The 18,107-nt window shown below is 48.1% G+C and overlaps 1 protein-coding gene across 1 annotated transcript in view; it reads right to left on the bottom strand.

The window, feature by feature from the left end:
• EMILIN2 (elastin microfibril interfacer 2) overlaps positions 1–18,107 on the bottom strand; it is a 49,463-nt gene that overhangs the window by 6,455 nt on the left and 24,901 nt on the right. Inside the window, exons 3-4 of the mRNA XM_028092360.2 lie at positions 15,992–16,167; positions 9,569–11,497 (exon numbers count right to left, since the gene is read on the bottom strand). Coding sequence (XP_027948161.1) covers positions 9,569–11,497; positions 15,992–16,167 — 2,105 coding nt within the window. The remainder of the gene's footprint in view (positions 1–9,568; positions 11,498–15,991; positions 16,168–18,107) is intronic.

Below are 18,107 nucleotides of genomic sequence, written 5' to 3'. Positions count from 1 at the left end.
GACCTGATGGGCTCGGCTCCCGGGGAAGGTATGTGCTTGTGCATCAGCAGCGTCCTGGGCACGGGCCCCGGCGAGCCCAGCGCAGCCACTAGAGCGTGGGCACAGCATGCCTCACAGCTTCAGGAGGTGGGCCATGGGGCAGGCTGCCCTCAGGTCACCCAGGAGCTGGTGAGGTCACTGGGGACCCCTGCACAGCAGCCAGGGGGAGGTGGGAGGATTTTCAGCCTTTCTACACAATGGCTGCCTCCCCAGAACAGCACCATTCTTGGCCTCAGCACTAAAACTTCGGATTTCACCACATGATGATACCACAGGTCTATCAGGAATTACTGAACAGGACCTGCTGCCCCCAGCCACCTTATGTTCTCTCAAACCGGCAAGTCTGAGGGTCACTGGATGGTTCCGCAAGCCGAAGCCCTGCCGAACGCAGATGCCGCAGTGACCCCAGCAGGCGTCAGGGAGCTTAAGGCCCCTCTGCAGCAGGCACAGGCCCCAAAGGAGCAGAAACACCCCACGCCTCTTGCCACAGCCTTAAGCTCACCAGCTAAGGGGAAGTCCACGGGAAGAAACTTCTGATTCACATTTCCCTGCCCTTAGGGGATGGCGCTGTGACACACCAGGAAGCAGCGAGCCCTTCCTTCTATGAATACATTCCTGGAACAAGGCAGGCTTCCAGGAAGGCTTCCAAGGGTCCACAAGGCATCTAAAAATAACCAGGAATGGCAGATACCAGCCTCCAACCCCACCCACCTCTGCAGTCTGTATGGTACCTGCAGTGCCCAAGTCCCGAAGCTATACAGTGATGTCCCGGCAAAATCAGTGATTGCATTTTGACCCCCTGTCTCGTTTTCAAACTCACTAAGGTAACTATGGCGATCAAACATGTGCTCCCCTTCCACCAAAGAGCCACGTAGCTCACCCACCTCCAGCCCCAAAGGGACCGACCAGTGCTCCATGAGAGAATTAAGGCCTATGGAGAATGATTCACCACTTTCTCAGTCATCCCAAGGATAATACAGAACTAACACTTAGATACAGAGAAGAGAATTCTCATCATTCAATGGAACAGCAATCAAGCCTCAATTCTCTTTCAGAATCCTGATTGAGAAGGGTTGGGTTAGACAAACTGAGGCAGAGGGACTGCAGACATGGGGACATCAGCCACAATGGAGGACAGGAGTGAGAGAACAGTCTGGAAACACAAAGTCTGCCCACTGAATTAGAAAGCTCCCAACCCCCTTTCCTACTTAGCTCCCAGGACACTTATTATAGCTTAGGTTGGAGAAAGGGAGAATCTTCAAACCATCCCCATAATGAAGCCCGCCAGCATGAAATCTTGCCCAATGCCTCACCTTTACACATGAACCATGGTCAAGATCACATGTGTGCAAGGAAAGCCTCCAATAAGAAAGAAGGCTCTTTTAAGGGTTTTACATGTTTGTTCTCTTACATTGTGTGTTTCTTCAGAGTTCTTTTCATTAGTTAGATGACTTGTTTTAGTCTCTTTCAATTTGTTTATAGTGTTCCTGTCATGCTGGATAATGAGCCTTTGAGGACACATTTTAATAATCTTTTATCCTCAGCATTTGGCACAGGGCCTGGCACCTGACATTGAGACATTTAAGTGTTTGGTGAATGAATGAAGGCTAGAAGGTACTATGGGACACACTCTAATTCCTGCCAGCCGTTGCATTAGGTACCTGAATTTTGCCCAAAAGTCATTGTCACCAAGGGCAATTCTGGTCCTCAGAGACAGTGACAGCTCTTTTATATCCATCACTCCCTCAACACCCAGGCTTGCCATACTGCACAGAAGGCAAAGAATGCACAAGTATACCCCTTGGAACAAATATCCTCCACTAATTTCCTTGGGGGAGCACACCCAGGCCTGCTGTGGGCAACTGACTGCTCCGAGGCATCTCAGCCAGGACAGTAAGGAGAAAGCCGCCCTGGGTCCAGTCATTTCCCCAACAACACCCCCCACCCCCGCGCCCTGGCTCATGCCGGCTCTCCAGCATCACGGTTATCACGTGTTTCCAATGCATATACATTTATTACAAAGTTGTAACAAAGACTGGACAGCATTTTGCTCATTCTGGAGAGATCACTCCTGGCAGTGGATGTCTTTCTGAGCTCAACATGTGTTTCTAATTCAGAGTGACCACTTGAACTGAGTTGTCCTGAAGAGCCCGGTGTTGCTGCCCCGGGCATCTAACCCAACTGTGGCGTAGGAAGGGCCGCTGCAGGCCCCATGTGCGCTGCCACGGGCCAGGGAACCGCCCCAGGCTCCAGTCCTGATCTGCCCTCGTGACCCCAGGTCAACCCCAGCCGGCTGGCAGCACCCCACCTTCTGTGGACGGGCCTGGTACCCGACTACCAAAGGCCACTCCCGCTCCTCTAGAATTCTGACTTCATGAAAGAGAAGTCCTATGGAAGCAAATCCCCAGGAACCCGTGAGCTGATGTGCTAAGAACCGGTGTCCTGCAGCCGCTTTGCGCCCCGGCTGGGAGGACAGGAGTCCAGGCTGTGTCTGCGTCCTGCGGCCACCAGAGAACCCCGAAGGGAGGCCGGCTGCATGGTGGGGGGAGACTGCAGGAAGGAGGGCCCTTAGGTGGTGTCTGTTACAGAAGCAGAGGCCGTGGGGGATGGACGCTGGCCTCCGGTGCCAGAGTCGGGGCCCCGGCTGCGGGAAGGCCATGGACCCCTCCTGCCTCATCTGCCCAGTCTGTTAGCGGGCCAGCCCTGCGGCCCCCTCCTGCCAACCAGACCAAACCAGGTGCCCATGGGAGCGGGGGCACTGTGCAGGGCGCCCAGCAGAGGGGGCAGCAGGCCTGCCGGGAAGCCCGCAACCCCGCAAGCACCTTACAGCTGGCCATCGGGCCTCCAAACGCCCACAGGACGCCCACCAAGTCTTCGCCGCTAACCGCCACCGTGGGCCGCAGGAAGGGGCTGCTCAGGCTTCCTGCAGCAGCTCGGCTGGCGGACGAGGTCCAAAGGGACCCCCCCACAGTGGAGCACCGCAGGCCTGCTGGAGGCTGCCGGGGCGGCGAGACCCCCACAGAACACCTGACCTGGTCTCCTGCGGACACCGGAAGGGAGACCAGGACTCCTGGGCAATGGTTCTACTCTGAGCTCACGGTGACCTAGATGCGGCTGGCGGCTCTGGCTGGAAGGACGAGAAGCCCTCAGTGCCGCCCAGGAGTGCAGTGTGGCCTCCTGCAGAGGGCGACACAGTGAGTCCCGACGCGACCACACGGGAAGCCCTGGAATTGGGCTCCAGGGCGAAAACGGGTCCACATGTCCGACCAGCACAACCTAGAGAACAACTGAGAGGCACACACAGCCATACTCGCGGTGGCAGCACATTTGAAATGGGAAGGAATTTGCAATCACAGAATCCCGGGGTTGGGGGGGAGTCTTACCTAGCTGAGCCTCAACATCACCTGGGAATTTTTTTTTTTCTTTTTTGGTAGAACTTCACAAGCTGCTTCTAAAATCCCTATGGAAATGCACAGGATCTACACTCCCTGGTCTTAAGACTTACTATAAAGCTGCAGAAATCAAGATGTAAATAAAGCATGTCCTATCAACAACTACAGGAGTCTGCAAGTGGACTGGTTCACACCAAGTCCCCTTTTATTGCCCGCCCAGTGTCAAAGTCGGCCTTTTCATTCTCTCTCCTCTCCCTTCCTCCCTGTTTCTCCCCTTCCTTTGGGCACAGTTCACCCTGGGTGGTGATATCCTGCTGCCTTTGAAGTAGCCTTCCTTCTGCTTCTGGGACCAGAGCTAGGGGTTTTTGTTTTAATTACAAATTTGATTACAAATTCCTAGGTCTCATTTCATCCCTATTGAGCAGGAATCTCCTGATGGAGCCCAGGAGTTCTTACTTTTCTAAAGCTCCCTGAGGATTCTTGCATGCAGCTATGGGGGAGAGCTCAGGCCTGAGAACACCACACAGCAGCTACTTACGTCCACCAAAGGGCATTACCAGCACCGGGCGCCCACAGGGCAAAAGGGTGCGTATTGCTGGAGTCAGGCTGGTCCGAGTGTATGCAGTCTGTTTTAGCCTTTATATATTTATAAAACGCTGACTTGGTCCATCATGCTATCTTGGACCTAAACTGGCTCCTGATTCAGCCAATTTCACATTGAGGGCCCAGGCCAGCATTGTGACATCAGGCCACTCTTTCCCTGGCCAGGTTTTATGGTTAAATCTTTGGAAAATCCATGCTTTTTCATTCTTGTGGCACAGACTGCATTAAGCCACTTGATAACGATGGGATTCCTAAATCTCTAACACTCCCAAATTCAAGTGCTAGGAGAAACAGCCCTCTGACGTGAGCAGAAGAAACAGATGGGGGGATTCGAAAAAGGAAGTGATGCTGCTGTCACCAGGGTCGGTTGAAACAACATCCTGGTATCTAGGTGGGCATGTCTCTTCTTGGAACTGTGACGTAGGGTAAGAGAGCTTCCCTGCTGCACAGAAGTCTTCCTCCGCCTGCCATCCCCACCCAGCGGGAGCCCCAGGTTTCTCAATCCCAGGAACTCCCCTCTCTCCCACCGTAAGAGGCACAGCCAAAACACCGGCGTCCAACCAGGCCTCAGCGTCTAGGTCACACCGGGAGGCTGGGATGCCCCGGCTGGCAAAGGGGGCAGCCAGCCACGGCCTCGCTGACAATGCTTGAGTTACAGGCCAGGGCAGTCCTTGGGGCCCAGGCAGGAAAAGATGCCTTTTACCCACACCACAGAGCAACTCCTGCCCCACAAGATGCTGACCAAGTGAAAGGCAGAGGGTCCCAGCCAGAAGTGCAGGGCCCCACGCGTCTCCAACAGTGTGAGTGAGTGTGTGCGGGCAGCGGGCCAAACCCCTCCGGCCAAATCGGACAGAAGGACAAAGGACTTAGCAGCCTAACTTAGTCCCAAGTTCTGAGCCTCTCATCAACAGAAGTATTTGAACGTGAATCTTGAACGCTAGGGAGGGGAGATTTCTGGGCTTTTTACACTTCCCACCTGACCCCCAATTTAAAAAAGAAAAAGAAAGGGAAAGAGAGAAGACCCCCACTGGGTTTCCGGAGCCTTCCACGGAGCAGCCAGGAGCCGGACATGCAGGGCTCTCGTCCCATGTCTGCTTTGTGGACAGGCTCTTCTGGCTCCCCTGAGGCTGGATGCCTGGGGGTTTGTAGGAAGAGAAAGGGAGAAAAGTTCAGCCAGGAGCAGAGTAAACATCTATTATAGGGGACAGAGGGTTAAAATAATAGGTAATACTGATTGAGTGATTACCAGGGACCAGGCACTGTTTAATACTCCACTCCTTATGAGTATTAATCCTCTTTAAACCAACTTTTTGAGGTAAGTGTCATTATTTCCAATTAGTAGATGCAGAAAGTGAGGTAACTAGGTAGATAAATGACTTGCCCAAAGCCCCAGAGAAAGCATGAAGATAGCTGGATTGCAAACCTGGGAAATAATAAACACTGGCTGGCTCAAAATCCTCTGATAGTTTCTCATCATACTTAAAACTCAAATCTTTTACCATAGCCTATAAAATCCTACATGATCTGGTTCCTACCCCCTCTCTGACCTTAGTGCTTAGGACTTACCCCCTTTGTTCATATACTTGATAAAACTAGCATTCTAAGTTTTTCAAACAGGGCAAACCCATTACTGCCCCAGGGCCTTTGCACGTGCTGTTCTGTCTGCGGGGGACACTTCCCACAGATCCCTGCAGGGCTCCGCAAAGATGTCCTCTCCACTGAGCAACCCTCCCTGCCCACTCACCTAAAACATATTGCTGTCTCCTCTTCTCCATGAATTTACTCTGTTGTGTTTTTCCTTGCAGACTGATCACTGGCTGAAATCAGATCATTGTTTGCTTGGCTGTGCATTGTCTGTCTTCCCTATGAGAGTGTAACATTCGTGAGGACAGGCACTGCAGCGCCAGGACGCAGCTAAGATTGTGTCAGTTGAATAAATGAGTATGGGAATGACTGGGTGGGATGGAGGGGGCCAGGAGAGAGGCATCACACCCACTTTACTGAGCTTAAGGTGAGATACTGGTTCTTCACTTTTTGGAAGTTAGGCACCTCTTCTGCCTCCTAGATGAAAGCCATGGACCTTTGGTCCAAAAAAACCAGCCAACATTTGCAAATAATTTCAAGAGTCCCTTTTAAACCTCAGGGAAGAACATCTGCACTAATGGGAGGGAGACAAAATAGACTTGGAGCTATATGATGCCCCTAGCCCCCACACTGCCTGCCTTCTGGAAAATTCAGGCCCCCTTAGGGATGCTTCTGAAGAAAAGAACGGCATGGGAGAACAGGGCAGTGCCCTGGGTGGAAAGGCCGGACTTTGCCTCCGCAGGCAGTCCAGCCACCTGGTTACTGGTCCAAACCTACATCAGGCACCCTCATCCCTGGGCCTTTGCTCCCTGAGGGAGACATGATGACTACCATTAATGTTCCTTCCCTCCCAACGCATACAAACCACGTCCCCCTTCAGGAGCTGACTTGCTTTGACTAACAGAATGTGGCAGACAGGCTGCCATGCCCAGAAGGGGCCCGGCAGCTTCCACTTTCCTTTAGGAGCCAGTCACCATGTAGTGAGTCTGACTTCCCCTGAGACCGCCATGCTGTGAGGCAGCCCAAGTTAGCCACATGGAAAGAGAGACAGAGAATGGCGACAGGGAGGACCCCCGACCTCCCAGCGCAGCCAGGCCAGCTGCCAGCTGATTACAGCTGAGTGACTGACCCAGGCTGATGCCAAATGGAGAACCACCCCCGAGCCAAGCCAAGGCAAGCCCCCCTCGAGTTCCTGATGCCCAGAATAATGGAAAACAATGCATCTTTGTTGCTTTAAGCCCCCAAGATTTGGGGTAGGTTGTTACACAGCAATAAATAACTGACCCATTCATAGCAACTCCTCAGCAGGTATGCCTTCCCCTCCTCCTTTTCTGGGCCCTACCCATCCCTTCGTTATCAGTTCCAGTAACACCTCCTGCCAGCAGCTTCTCTTATCACTCCACCTCACTCTTCACCCCTCCAACCTCTAAGCTCTCAACCTACTCAACCTTGAAGGCTTGACTCAGGGGCTCTCTCCTCTGAGGAGCCCCCCCCGACTTCCACAGTGGCCACAGGTGCCTCTCCACACAGCCAGTGTGCCTATGCACACCCCGTTCCCATGACCATCCCTTGGTCAGCTTGCTGGCCCTCAGACTGTCACTGTCATGTGCGTCATCATCCACATATTCCACACACATAGCTCATTAACTACCCCATAATAGAGGCTCAGTGAGACTTTATGAACTGAAAGGATAAACCCTACACCACCGGCTGGGCCTTACCTGCTATCACATTCATTCTCTCTGCAGACCTATGTGGCTTTCCCACTCTGACTGAAAATGCCTTGAGGGTCAGGATCTTGCTACTCATTCTCTCCATGTCTCTCACAGAGCCCTGCACACAGCAGGTGTTCAATAAACGTTCTGTTGACTTTTAACTGGCTGACGTGTGACTTTCACTGTGACCTTAACTCCAGATTTGCCCCTGGACCTCTGCTACTCAGGCTCCAGACCTCCCGGACTGGGGTGCTATATACAAGACAAGGAGAGAGCCCTGCTTGTTAATTTTTGGTTCTTTTCAATCAGTGGAATTCTCGAGAGTCCACACATTCTACATTCACAGCAATGAATTCATTCCAGAAGGATAATCTTTTAGAAGCTACATTCTCTTTAAAGACGTCCACCTCTGACTCCTCCTTCAACAGACAAGTGTGAAGGAGTTAACACAGCTTCCCACACCGCCTGGGAGTTGCAAATCAACTGGAAATATCTGGTTTAATCTGTTATTATAAAGCGCCGTCCAGACAGCCCTGTCACCCCAAGGACAATCGTTCTATGAACACACACAGTGTTGTGACCTTTACTCAACATCCCAGAGATAGAGGCGCTGTGTGGCCTGGGAAGAGGGAAGGGTTATAAATAGTGTAGTGTCGTGGGCCCAGCACGGGGGTGGAGGCCAGCTTCCTGGTCCTCGCTGGCCTGGGTACCTCCTTATCTACAAACGTCTTATCTCTGGGAACATCCAAAACATTTTCCCACCTGACTACCTCAGACCCTCCAGCTTCCTGGGGACCTACCAGGGACTCGCCATGGCTCGTCTGCCTCTCATGCTCCAGCCCTCCCCTCCTTGGGTTTTATGTCTCAGCTTGGACATAAAATCCTAGAGGCTTCACTCCATCCAGGCTATAAAAATCTCAGCTCAGCGTGTGAGGGCCTTTGTCACCTGGAGCTGAGCAAGGTGAAAAAGGTGATAAAGGCCCAAAAAGCAAGAGAGGAGGAAACAGGGAGAGGGCGAATCAGGAAGTGGGGTCCTTCCAGGCCTACAGTTGGCTCTCAACAAGTCCTTTTGGACCCAGTAAATCTGTGTTCAACTCTGGGACACACAAAGGAGATGTGCTCTGGACTGGAAGACAATTCTTGGATGCAGCCCACCCAGGGTTCCCATCCCGGCTCCGCCACTTTCTGGCTGTATGCCCTTGGATACACTTCCCCTTGGGAAAGTAGTGTGCCTTCCCCATGAGGCGACTGGGGGGCTCTAATACATGTCCCCTGAGGGAACCAACCCCGTGCTGGTACACAGAAAGTGCTCAATAAATGTGAACTCATTTTCCCTCCCTGCCTCCAATTAGAAAAAGCTGTCTCATTATTGAGACTACCTAAATGAAAGAATCCAGGTATAAGAGAAGCTCTGTCCTTCAGGGAGGATGGGCTGAACCCTCAAGTAAGAAAAGAAACGAACTTTGTTGAATATATTACTTCATGTTTTTAAGGAACCATTCATTCATTCATTCATTCAACAAATATTTGCTGAGCATCTAATGTGCAGCAAGCATTGTCCCACGCACAGCTGATGTGCTTCCTTGTTCTAAGCACTACACGGCCTTCAACAGTTACTGCCCCTAAAATGCTTTTCGTCCAGGGTCTTGTCTCTGTCTCTGGAAAGGAAGAGGGCAGTATTCCACTTGCCATCATCTAGGCCTTAGAGTTCAGGGAATAGGAGGTAGCCCGAAGCTGATGAGGACAGATTATAATGACACCCGCAAACAAAAAGCGAGGTTGGTAGACAAGTGAGCCAATAAGCATACAGGAGACTCCCTAAAAGATGGGACAACAATATCCACTGCTCCAAGCTGTCATGCCAGAAACCTGACCCCAACTCTAAGCTCACCAACATGACGGTCTACACAGATCAACATTCTGCCATCTTCCCTGTGGTGAAGGAGTATTCCTTTTTCATTTTCAATCTGTTGTCCTGGTACTTCTGTAAAATGCACAGACAGTGTGCTTGAATGCTACAGTGAAGTCCAACCGTTTTCAATAGAAGTTTCTAAATACTCTCAATGTGGGTATTTATCTCACTGCCAGTGAGCACCAGTGATTCACAAACTGGCACCAATCTATGAACCACACTTTGGGGAGGACTGATGTAGTTAATCCCATGGGCCATCCAAAATATAGCATGATAAACATTGCAAACAAATGCAAGAAATGGAATTGTAAAGGTCAACTTACTTGCTGATGGCTGAAATTTGATCAGATCTTGCAAGTCGGTAGAAATCTGGAATACGTGGCTATAGAACTGCTGGACTGAATTCTTCAGGCCAGATATGTCTCTGGAATGTGACCGGAGTGTCCCATTCATCTGCCTGACACAACTCCAGAGGCTGTTGACATGCTTGTTGAGCCCATCCTTGATCCTCTGAAGACTTCCTGAGATGGAGTCCAGCTTGCTGCAGGTTTTCTCCATTTGAGATACCCTGCTCTCAACCACAGAGACATCCCTCCGGACCCCGTGCGTGTTTTCCCTACAAGTGTCCAGCTCAGAGAGGACCCGGTTCTGCAGGTGCTGCCACCTCTCCTCCAGCTGGCTGCAGCAATGAGCCTTGGGGTCCCAGGGAGATGGGAGGGGCTCCACTGTCCTTCCTTGCTCGCCCCCCTTAGGAAACCCACCCACTGCAGCACTTTTACCTTCTCTACAGCTGCTCAGCTCATTCTGCAGATGATTCACAACGTCCTCTGTGTGGTTTAGTTGAGAATAAAGAAAATTAAAATCCTGTTGAAGTTTCTGGATGCTACGTTCAGTTTCTTGAAACTTCCTATGCATCGTGTCATTCAGAGATTTCAAAAGGTTCAAACTATCACCCGTTATGTGGTCTTCTCCATTTGACAAAGTATCTTCTATGCCATGAGGCTCTCTCTGAAAGTTCTGCCGGCAAATATCCTCAACAACTTGAACTTTGTTCTTCAGATGACTTAACTCTATCATGACCTGTTTGTTCCCAGCCCCTGACACACCCGGTAAGGCTGAGGCTGGGGGGCTGAGTTCTGCCTCAGTGCTGTTGGCCACCTCCAGGAGAACACTCCCCAGGCGCTCTTCCAAAGACTGTATTTTCTGATCAAGAAGTTGCTTCAGGTCATCTACCTCACCATTAATGGTCCCCCGAAGGGTTTCTTCAATGTAAAAGCAATGTTCTTCCGCGTTCTTCTCTGTCACATTGATCCTTGCATCTAGTTCATTCCATCTGGCATCAAAGTCCACATCTGGCTCTGGAACTACAAGGCGGTCAAATTCATTGTCCAGTCGTGCATTCAGCATTCTGGTGGCTTCAGCAACTCTTTCAATTTTCTGGTCTAACATCTTGATCTGTTGCCCAAAGTCACCATTCTTTTCACCACCACAGCAATTTGACTGAGCTGAAGGATCTTGTACCCGGGCTCGAAGATCATTTATTTCTTTTTTCAGGTTTGTTTCCTTCTCTCCTATAAGCTCAATCACTCCTAGGTAGCTGCTCCCATAGTCATCACACTGCTGTTGGAGACCAATCAGCTTGTACTCACATGAGTTCTTCAGATCGGCCAGCTTTCTGTCCATTCCCTCCATGAGCTCCTCTCTCAGGGCATCAATCTTACTATCGACATAGGCTTGGTAGAGCTCATTGGTCGTCATGGTCACTGTAGGGCCCTGGGCAGCCTCCTGGAGCTGTTTGAGCTGTCCTTCATACCCCTTTACCTTCCCATCCAGCTCTTCCAGCTTGTCACTCTTGTTCTTCAGAGCATCCTTGACCTCAGCCAATTCAGACTTGATGTCCTTCATGCCAGATCCCTTATTGTTGAGGACATCAGGAAGCTGGATGGTCTCTGTGTCTCCACCAACGGCACTGTCAGGCACTGGCTGGGGGTGCAGATTACTGAGCCACGATGCCAGCATTTTGCTAGCATCGTCCTGAATGGCATGCTTGAGGTTTTCATTCACTCCAGCAATGGAAGACTGGAGATCAAGAACTGTTCTTGTGAGTCGGAGAACCTTCTCTTCAAGCACCTGGATTTTCTGTTCCTGAAGTTCCTGTGGCTCCTGTTTGGGATCTACCGTTTGGCTTGGTTTCGCTGCACGAGTTGGTGACAAAGTCTTCTTGGGCTCTGAGACTTGGCTTGGTTCATTATCTGTTACAAAGGAAGAGTTGGATATGACTTAACACGTTCTACCATTTCCCATTTTCTGCAAAGCCAATAAACAGGGTACTTGAGGAATACACTTAAGCCTTCACTTATAGATCCCCTCTAACCACAGGCAATCGTGGTAGAGCGAAAAAGACAGTGGGCTTTGAGTTAAAGAGACCTCCCCTTGCAGTCTGGCTCTGCTGTTTACTGTCTGCCCTTGAGCAAGTTAATTAACTTCTGTGAACTATAATCCCCTCATCTCTGAAGCAGAGGTACTATCTTCCCTCCTAGGGTTAAGAGAATATGTACATGGCACATAATAGACGGTCAGTGGTTTCTTGCACCCTAAAGGGAAATATTCTTAATCTACTCTGTCATATGGACACATTGTTCCCACATTAGTGAGCAGCAGCTACACCCCAATGATTGGCTCTGTTCTATAAAACCACAAGAAGCCACTTTAGCAAGATCCACCCATTAGCTGTTGGGTGGTATGATATCATACAAGCAGTAAGTTATCCCCCAAGCAACTCCTAAATGTTCTTTTACTTTTATTAGCATCGCTAGGCTAAAGGAGTCTCATAGACATTGTTTACCACCATTATGCAGTTCGGGAAACTAAAAGCAAAAGAGAAATACAGCAGTGATTCTGTTGGCATCTCCTAACAATAAAGCCACATGGTCATATAGACTAAGATTCACTAAATCAAAGAATATAAACATTGAATTTTTGATAATCTGAGAAATATACCTCCAAGGAAATAGTCTAAAAGAAAGAAAAAAAGTTATAAAGATGATTGTGATGAGTCATAAAAATGAAAATAAAGTGACAGATAGATTGTTGAACTCGACAAAAAGAAAATTACTGAAACCTGAGGCAATAGGAGATTAGAAGCAAACCATGCCCCCTGAACACACAGTAGGATACAAGGAATACTAGAAAGAGCTAACAGGGGCACCTGGGTGGCTCAGTCAGTTAAACCTCTGACTCTTGATTTCAGCCCAGGTCATGATCTCAGGGTCCTGGGATTGAGACCCACGTTGGGCTCCCTGCTCCGTGAAGAGTCTGCTTATCTCCCTCTCCCCTTGCCCCTCCCACTGCTCGCTCGCTCTCTCTCTGAAAGGAATAAATCTTAAAAAAAAAAAAAAAAAAAGGAGGGGCTAACATTGACAAGCCTACACAGATGATATGGAGACTATCTTGACAGGTGGAAAAAGTCAAACACAATATAGATGACAATGAAGTAAAATGCATTAAGGTACACTGAACAAACACTAGAAGTAAATGTAGAACGTTGCAGATATTTGAGTTTACTGTTGTTTTTTCCTCCCCTAAACTTTTGTACACAATCATAACCACAGCTATTATTCATTAAAATCAACTTAGTGTTAAAACCAAGACTGGAATTCAGATGGCCAAACTCCCAAGCAGAGAACTATAAAGAATACTTTATTTTCCACACTGAAAAATTTGTTCTACCTCAAGCCACTAGGAGAAAAAAACAAACTGTTGAATCACGTACAGATGAAATGCCATTCTGAGCAAAGGAAATAAAAGGAAAGGGCAGGAGACGGGGGGAGAATTAGAATGTAAGGAAATGCTTCTTTTCCATACTCCTGGTGACTATGGAAACTGCTACAACTTTTTGGAAGGATAATTTGGCAGTATGTATCAAAATCTCAGAATCCTTTTGCCCCTGACATTACACTTCTAGTAAATAATCAAGGATGAATCTAAAATATTAAGAGGAAAAAATGTTTATTCAAATAGTATCTATAATACTGAAAAACTGCAAACGACCTAAGTGACCAGTAGTAGGGGATTGTGTTCAAATAATCACACTCTCAAAAGCCATTAAATGATATTGTAAATTATTTAATGAGCTGTTGTTCATTATAGATTAAGTTAAAAAATAAGTTCTAAAAATAGCATGTCCTTGGGGCACCTGGGTAGCTCAGTCGGTTAAGCTTCTGACTTCCTCTCAGGTCACTATTTCAGGGTCCTGGGAAAGAGCCCCATGAACCCCACGTCAAGCTCTGTGCTCAGCGGGGAGTCCGCTTCTCCCTCTCCCCCCTCCCCCTCCCTCTGCTTGTGCTCACTCTCGAGTGCGCACACGCACTCTCTCTCTCAAGTAAATAAAATCTTTAAAAAAATAGTGTGTTCTTTATAATGACAGTGGATTAAGGATAAGCATTTCCTTTTCATTCCCTTTTGAAATCCCACTAAAACGACAAAACAAAACAAAAAACAGAACAACCATGTCACGTATAAAAAATTAGGAATCAGAATGGTTTTGGACATTTTAACAACTGTATTGAAAGCTAGAAGAAAATTGAGTGATGCTTTCAAAATTCTGAAGGAAAATTATTTCAAATCTAGAATTCTAAAGGTAGAATTAAAATATTTTCAGACTATAAAATAATAGAAAGTGTACCTCCCATACAATCTTCTCATAAAACTACTGGAGGATGTGCTTTACCAAAACAAGGGAGTAAGTTGAGAACAAGCAGGGGGTACAGGAAAGAGGGGATCAATGGGAGAGAGACAAGTTAAGATCACAGGCTGGCAGCTGTGAACAAGGAAAAGAAGCTGACCAGGTGGGGCAGGTGAGAAAGCTCTAGGAGGATGCTTCAGGAAGATGACACTGATGTGTCTGAACATAATGAAATGACATCTAGATAATCACCCAGAGGAGAGTTTGGGTTGAAATAAGGACAAAGACATAAAAAACAAAACAAAGGAAAATATAAGACAAATACAAACTCTAAAGAAACCATAAAGCTGTATAGGAAAGGCAACAGATTCATAGTATACTACATGGCTCAGCTGTAAACATTATCTATACAGTTACTACAATGTAAACAATATGTATTAAATAAATTAAAAACCTGGTATAAACTGTACAGAAAGGATGAGGGTATGGGAGCCATGTGCTGGAAAGCAGACGAAAAGGAGTCAAACCCTCACCTTCCATAATGAGAGGTCAATAGATATGGAGGTGAGTTCCAACAGACAATCTAAACAGTTTAAAGGAATTACCTCCGAGAAGGGAAAACGGGGGAGAAGGAGGGTCACTGTTCTCCTAATAGTCCTTTTAAGCTATTCGACTCAGTAAACTACATACAGGCTTAAGCTTTTATAAAATAAAAATGAAACAAAAGTAAACTATTATGATCCAACAGACCCCTTTGTGTGTCCCCATCATATTATCTATGATGACTTATTGTAATTACTTGTCTGATGTTTGCCTTCTCTGAGTTCAGGGACTGTCTGCCCTGTTTTTCACTTTTCCCAAGTATCTAGGATAGAGCCTGCCAGATATAGAAGCTCAATAAATATTTGTGGGACGAATAAATGAATTTTTCTTTAACAAAATGTATGTGCAGACATAGGAAAGAGAGTAATGTGTGATAACAAAATGTTAGCAGTAGTTATCATATGGCGGTGAGATTATGTGTAACTAAGTATTTCCCTATAACTTTATAAACACTCTTTAATTGATATGCATTACTTTTTTCATAAAAATTATTTTAAAATTTTACAGACAATATTGGGAAACACTACAAGTTTCAAAATTGACAATACTTCATGGGAAAATACAATAATTTATTTTATTTTATTTATTTATTTCAGAGAGAGAGAGAATGAGAGATAGAAAGCACAAGAGGGTAGAGGGTCAGAGGGAGAAGCAGACTCCCTGCCGAGCAGGGAGCCCGATGTGGGACTCGATCCCAGGACTCCAGGATCATGACCTGAGCCGAAGGCAGTCGCTTAACCAACTGAGCCACCCAGGTGCCCGAAAATACAATCATTTAAAGACAACCATCAAATTAATGAGAAAACCTAGGTTACGTTTATTCTCACTCAACCTAAGAAAGAGGAAAGATAAAAGGACAATTTTTATCCATAGAAGTCAGTCACTTAATGTTAAACTTAAAAGCAAAGGTGAAAATTATCACTGCTTTCTGAGTTATTCACTGAATTTGTGCTACTTCAAAAAAATTTAGAAACAAATTTAAGAACAACTTCACTGGATGCCTCTCTGTCTTAGCTTTGCAAATATCTCACCCCAAACAGAATGACAATGATTCTAATTTACCTATTTAAAAAAACAACAATTTAGTTCCTTCAAATTCAGATTTATGGGAGCTTGTAGATGAAAAGCAAGAACAAACAAATCATCACTACATCTGAATCTCTTTTCAAATGTTCTGCACACTACACCAGTCTGAAACCATCCCCTACACTGATTGCTAAGTCCTTGGCTTTCACAAGTTGGCCCTAACAAAGCAATTTACTTGCAAAAGAAAAGATCTGTACTCTAATTGCTGCTGCTTTTGCAAATAACTTTGCATGCCACATGTGTCTACTGCAGGCATATATGCGTGTTACTTGAACCTTGGAGAGATCGCCGTTGAAAATCATAAATCCTACTGTCTGCAGGAGCACTGGAAAGATCAGAGGTGGTCACCCACAGCAAAGTACAAAGAAGTTACCTGTGGCTTTCTTCATGCTATTTCGAGGCCGGGCGGGCGTGGGGCGGGGAGTCTTCACAGGGTCCCTGGGACCTTCCTGGCAGTCTCCCCCTCTAAAGCCGGGGCAGCACCTCCATTCCAACTGTGTCACTGTCTTGTACTTGGTGACGTATCTGGGTCTGAAGTTCACACGATACCTGCCAAAGAAAAGCGTGGCATCTCTCTTCACTGGTGGCTGCAGTCGCCAGAGCCCCTGGCCCTCCCTGACTTGGACCCGAATGAACAGGATCCAAGCCCCTGTCTACTTTCTCCAAGCTGACCCAGAGGGGACGACTGGTCTCTTCAGTCCAGCCCTGACCCCCTGGGGTTCACCCCAAATCAGACTGGCCTCCTTCCATCTCTTAGACCCTCCCGCACCCAGCTTCCCTCCCACGGACGGTCGTGAGATCAAACCCCCTGTTGGGCTCCACGCTGGGCATGGAGCCTGCTTAAGATTCTCTCCCTCTTCCTCTGCCCCTCCCTGTCCTCTCTCTAAAAAAAAAAAAAAAAAAAAAGTACATGTTCCCCCCATACATGCGCATATCACACTGAGACTCGTGATAAGCTATAAAGTCCTCCAGACCCAGGGCTGGGCCTGGAGCAGAGAGTGGCAATCCAGCAGCCCCTGGACACTCAGAGGGATGGATGCAGGAATCCAACACCCCCGGGTGCCCCTGCTCACAGCACAGAGGCAAGCTGCTCCTTAACTTATCCGAACTTCTACTTCCAGCTTGGAATCATGGCTCTCTAGAACATCTTCCCTCTCTCTTCATTGTGAACACCAGCACTAGCAGCTGCCCTTCTCTTTGAGGGCCAATTTCCAGAAAGGAATCAGCTCTCTATCACTTCCCTAGCACTGCTGTGTGCTGCTCAGGGGAGAGTTGGGGGGCCCATGGGGCCTGGGGCCAGCCAGGTGACTCCATCACAGGCACCCACCTTGTAGTGGGTGGAGTTCAAAGTCACATTCCTGAGAAAATTGCAAATTACTAAATGTAACGGGTTTTTGGCCCCTGAGGGTCAAAACCATGACCCCTAAAACCTCATGTATAAGGAACTCTCCCACCAACAGGACCCCAGGTGACCCTCTGGGCCCTGGGGACAGTACTGTCCCAAGCATTACTGTCCCAACACCTATCGCGGCATCAGAATCACCAGCAACTGTAAAGAACTGCCAACCCAATGCCCCTGTCTCACTCTCAGAGGTTCTGATTTAATTGGTCTGCGGTGGGACCTGGATGCACAGATTTTGAGAAGCTCCAGAGAGAGATTTTTTTCAAGGAAAACAGAAGAGAAAGCCCAATGAATGAAACAGAAAAGAAGGGTGGGGCAAGACCTCCCTTCTAGGCTCTTAGTTCCCTGGTATTGCCACCACACCCCCCATTAAGGCCCAACTATTTAGTTTCCCCTTTTCACAAATGGGAAAACAGAGGCTCACTCAGGTCAAGTGACCTGTCCAAGTTCCAACGGTCAATAAGGGCCAGGGCTGGGATTTAAACCCAAGTGTTCTCTCCTGCACCCCAGACGGCCCTCCCAGCACACAGAAGCAGTGACTCCAGAGATTGCCTTAAATTTGAAGCAACCGCACCCACCCAGAGATGTTCCACAAGCCCTACAAGTTTGGGTCAGCGGGTAGCTGCCATCCCCATTCAGCAAACACTTGTCCGAGCATCTGACCGGGGCCAGGTGCACACCAGCCCCCAGACCCCGAGCACCCCACCTACCAAAAGAATTCCCTGTGTGGTCCTAGAAGCGATAAAAAAGAAAGAAAGAAAGAAGATTCCACTTCATTGTTTTGCATGCTCAAGTATAGCATAATGCTGCAAAAATGTGTAATCTCAGAAAACCTTGGTTCCTCTGAGCATTTAAGACTGAATGTGAAAATGTGTTTGCGCTTGGGTGTTGTACGTGAGCCAGCAGATGACAGCCCACAGCAAACCCTTCTGGATGTTGGCTGAGTGGGACCAGGAGAGCAAAACCTGAGGCTGGAGTCCGACTCCCTCCCCACCCGGAGGCCCTGGCTCCAACTGCTGAGCTGAGTGTAAGAAAGTGTTCGCTCTTTCAACACACCTCATTATTTTCTTTAAAGGCAGTTAGCAGT

The sequence above is a fragment of the Eumetopias jubatus genome, unplaced genomic scaffold (genome assembly GCF_037043125.1).
Source record: "Eumetopias jubatus isolate StellerSeaLion01/CBP00866 unplaced genomic scaffold, mEumJub1_p1.0 scaffold_16, whole genome shotgun sequence".
NCBI lineage: Eukaryota > Metazoa > Chordata > Mammalia > Carnivora > Otariidae > Eumetopias > Eumetopias jubatus.
Note: the sequence above shows the minus strand (reverse complement) of the source record. Positions and strands in the feature narration are given on the sequence as shown.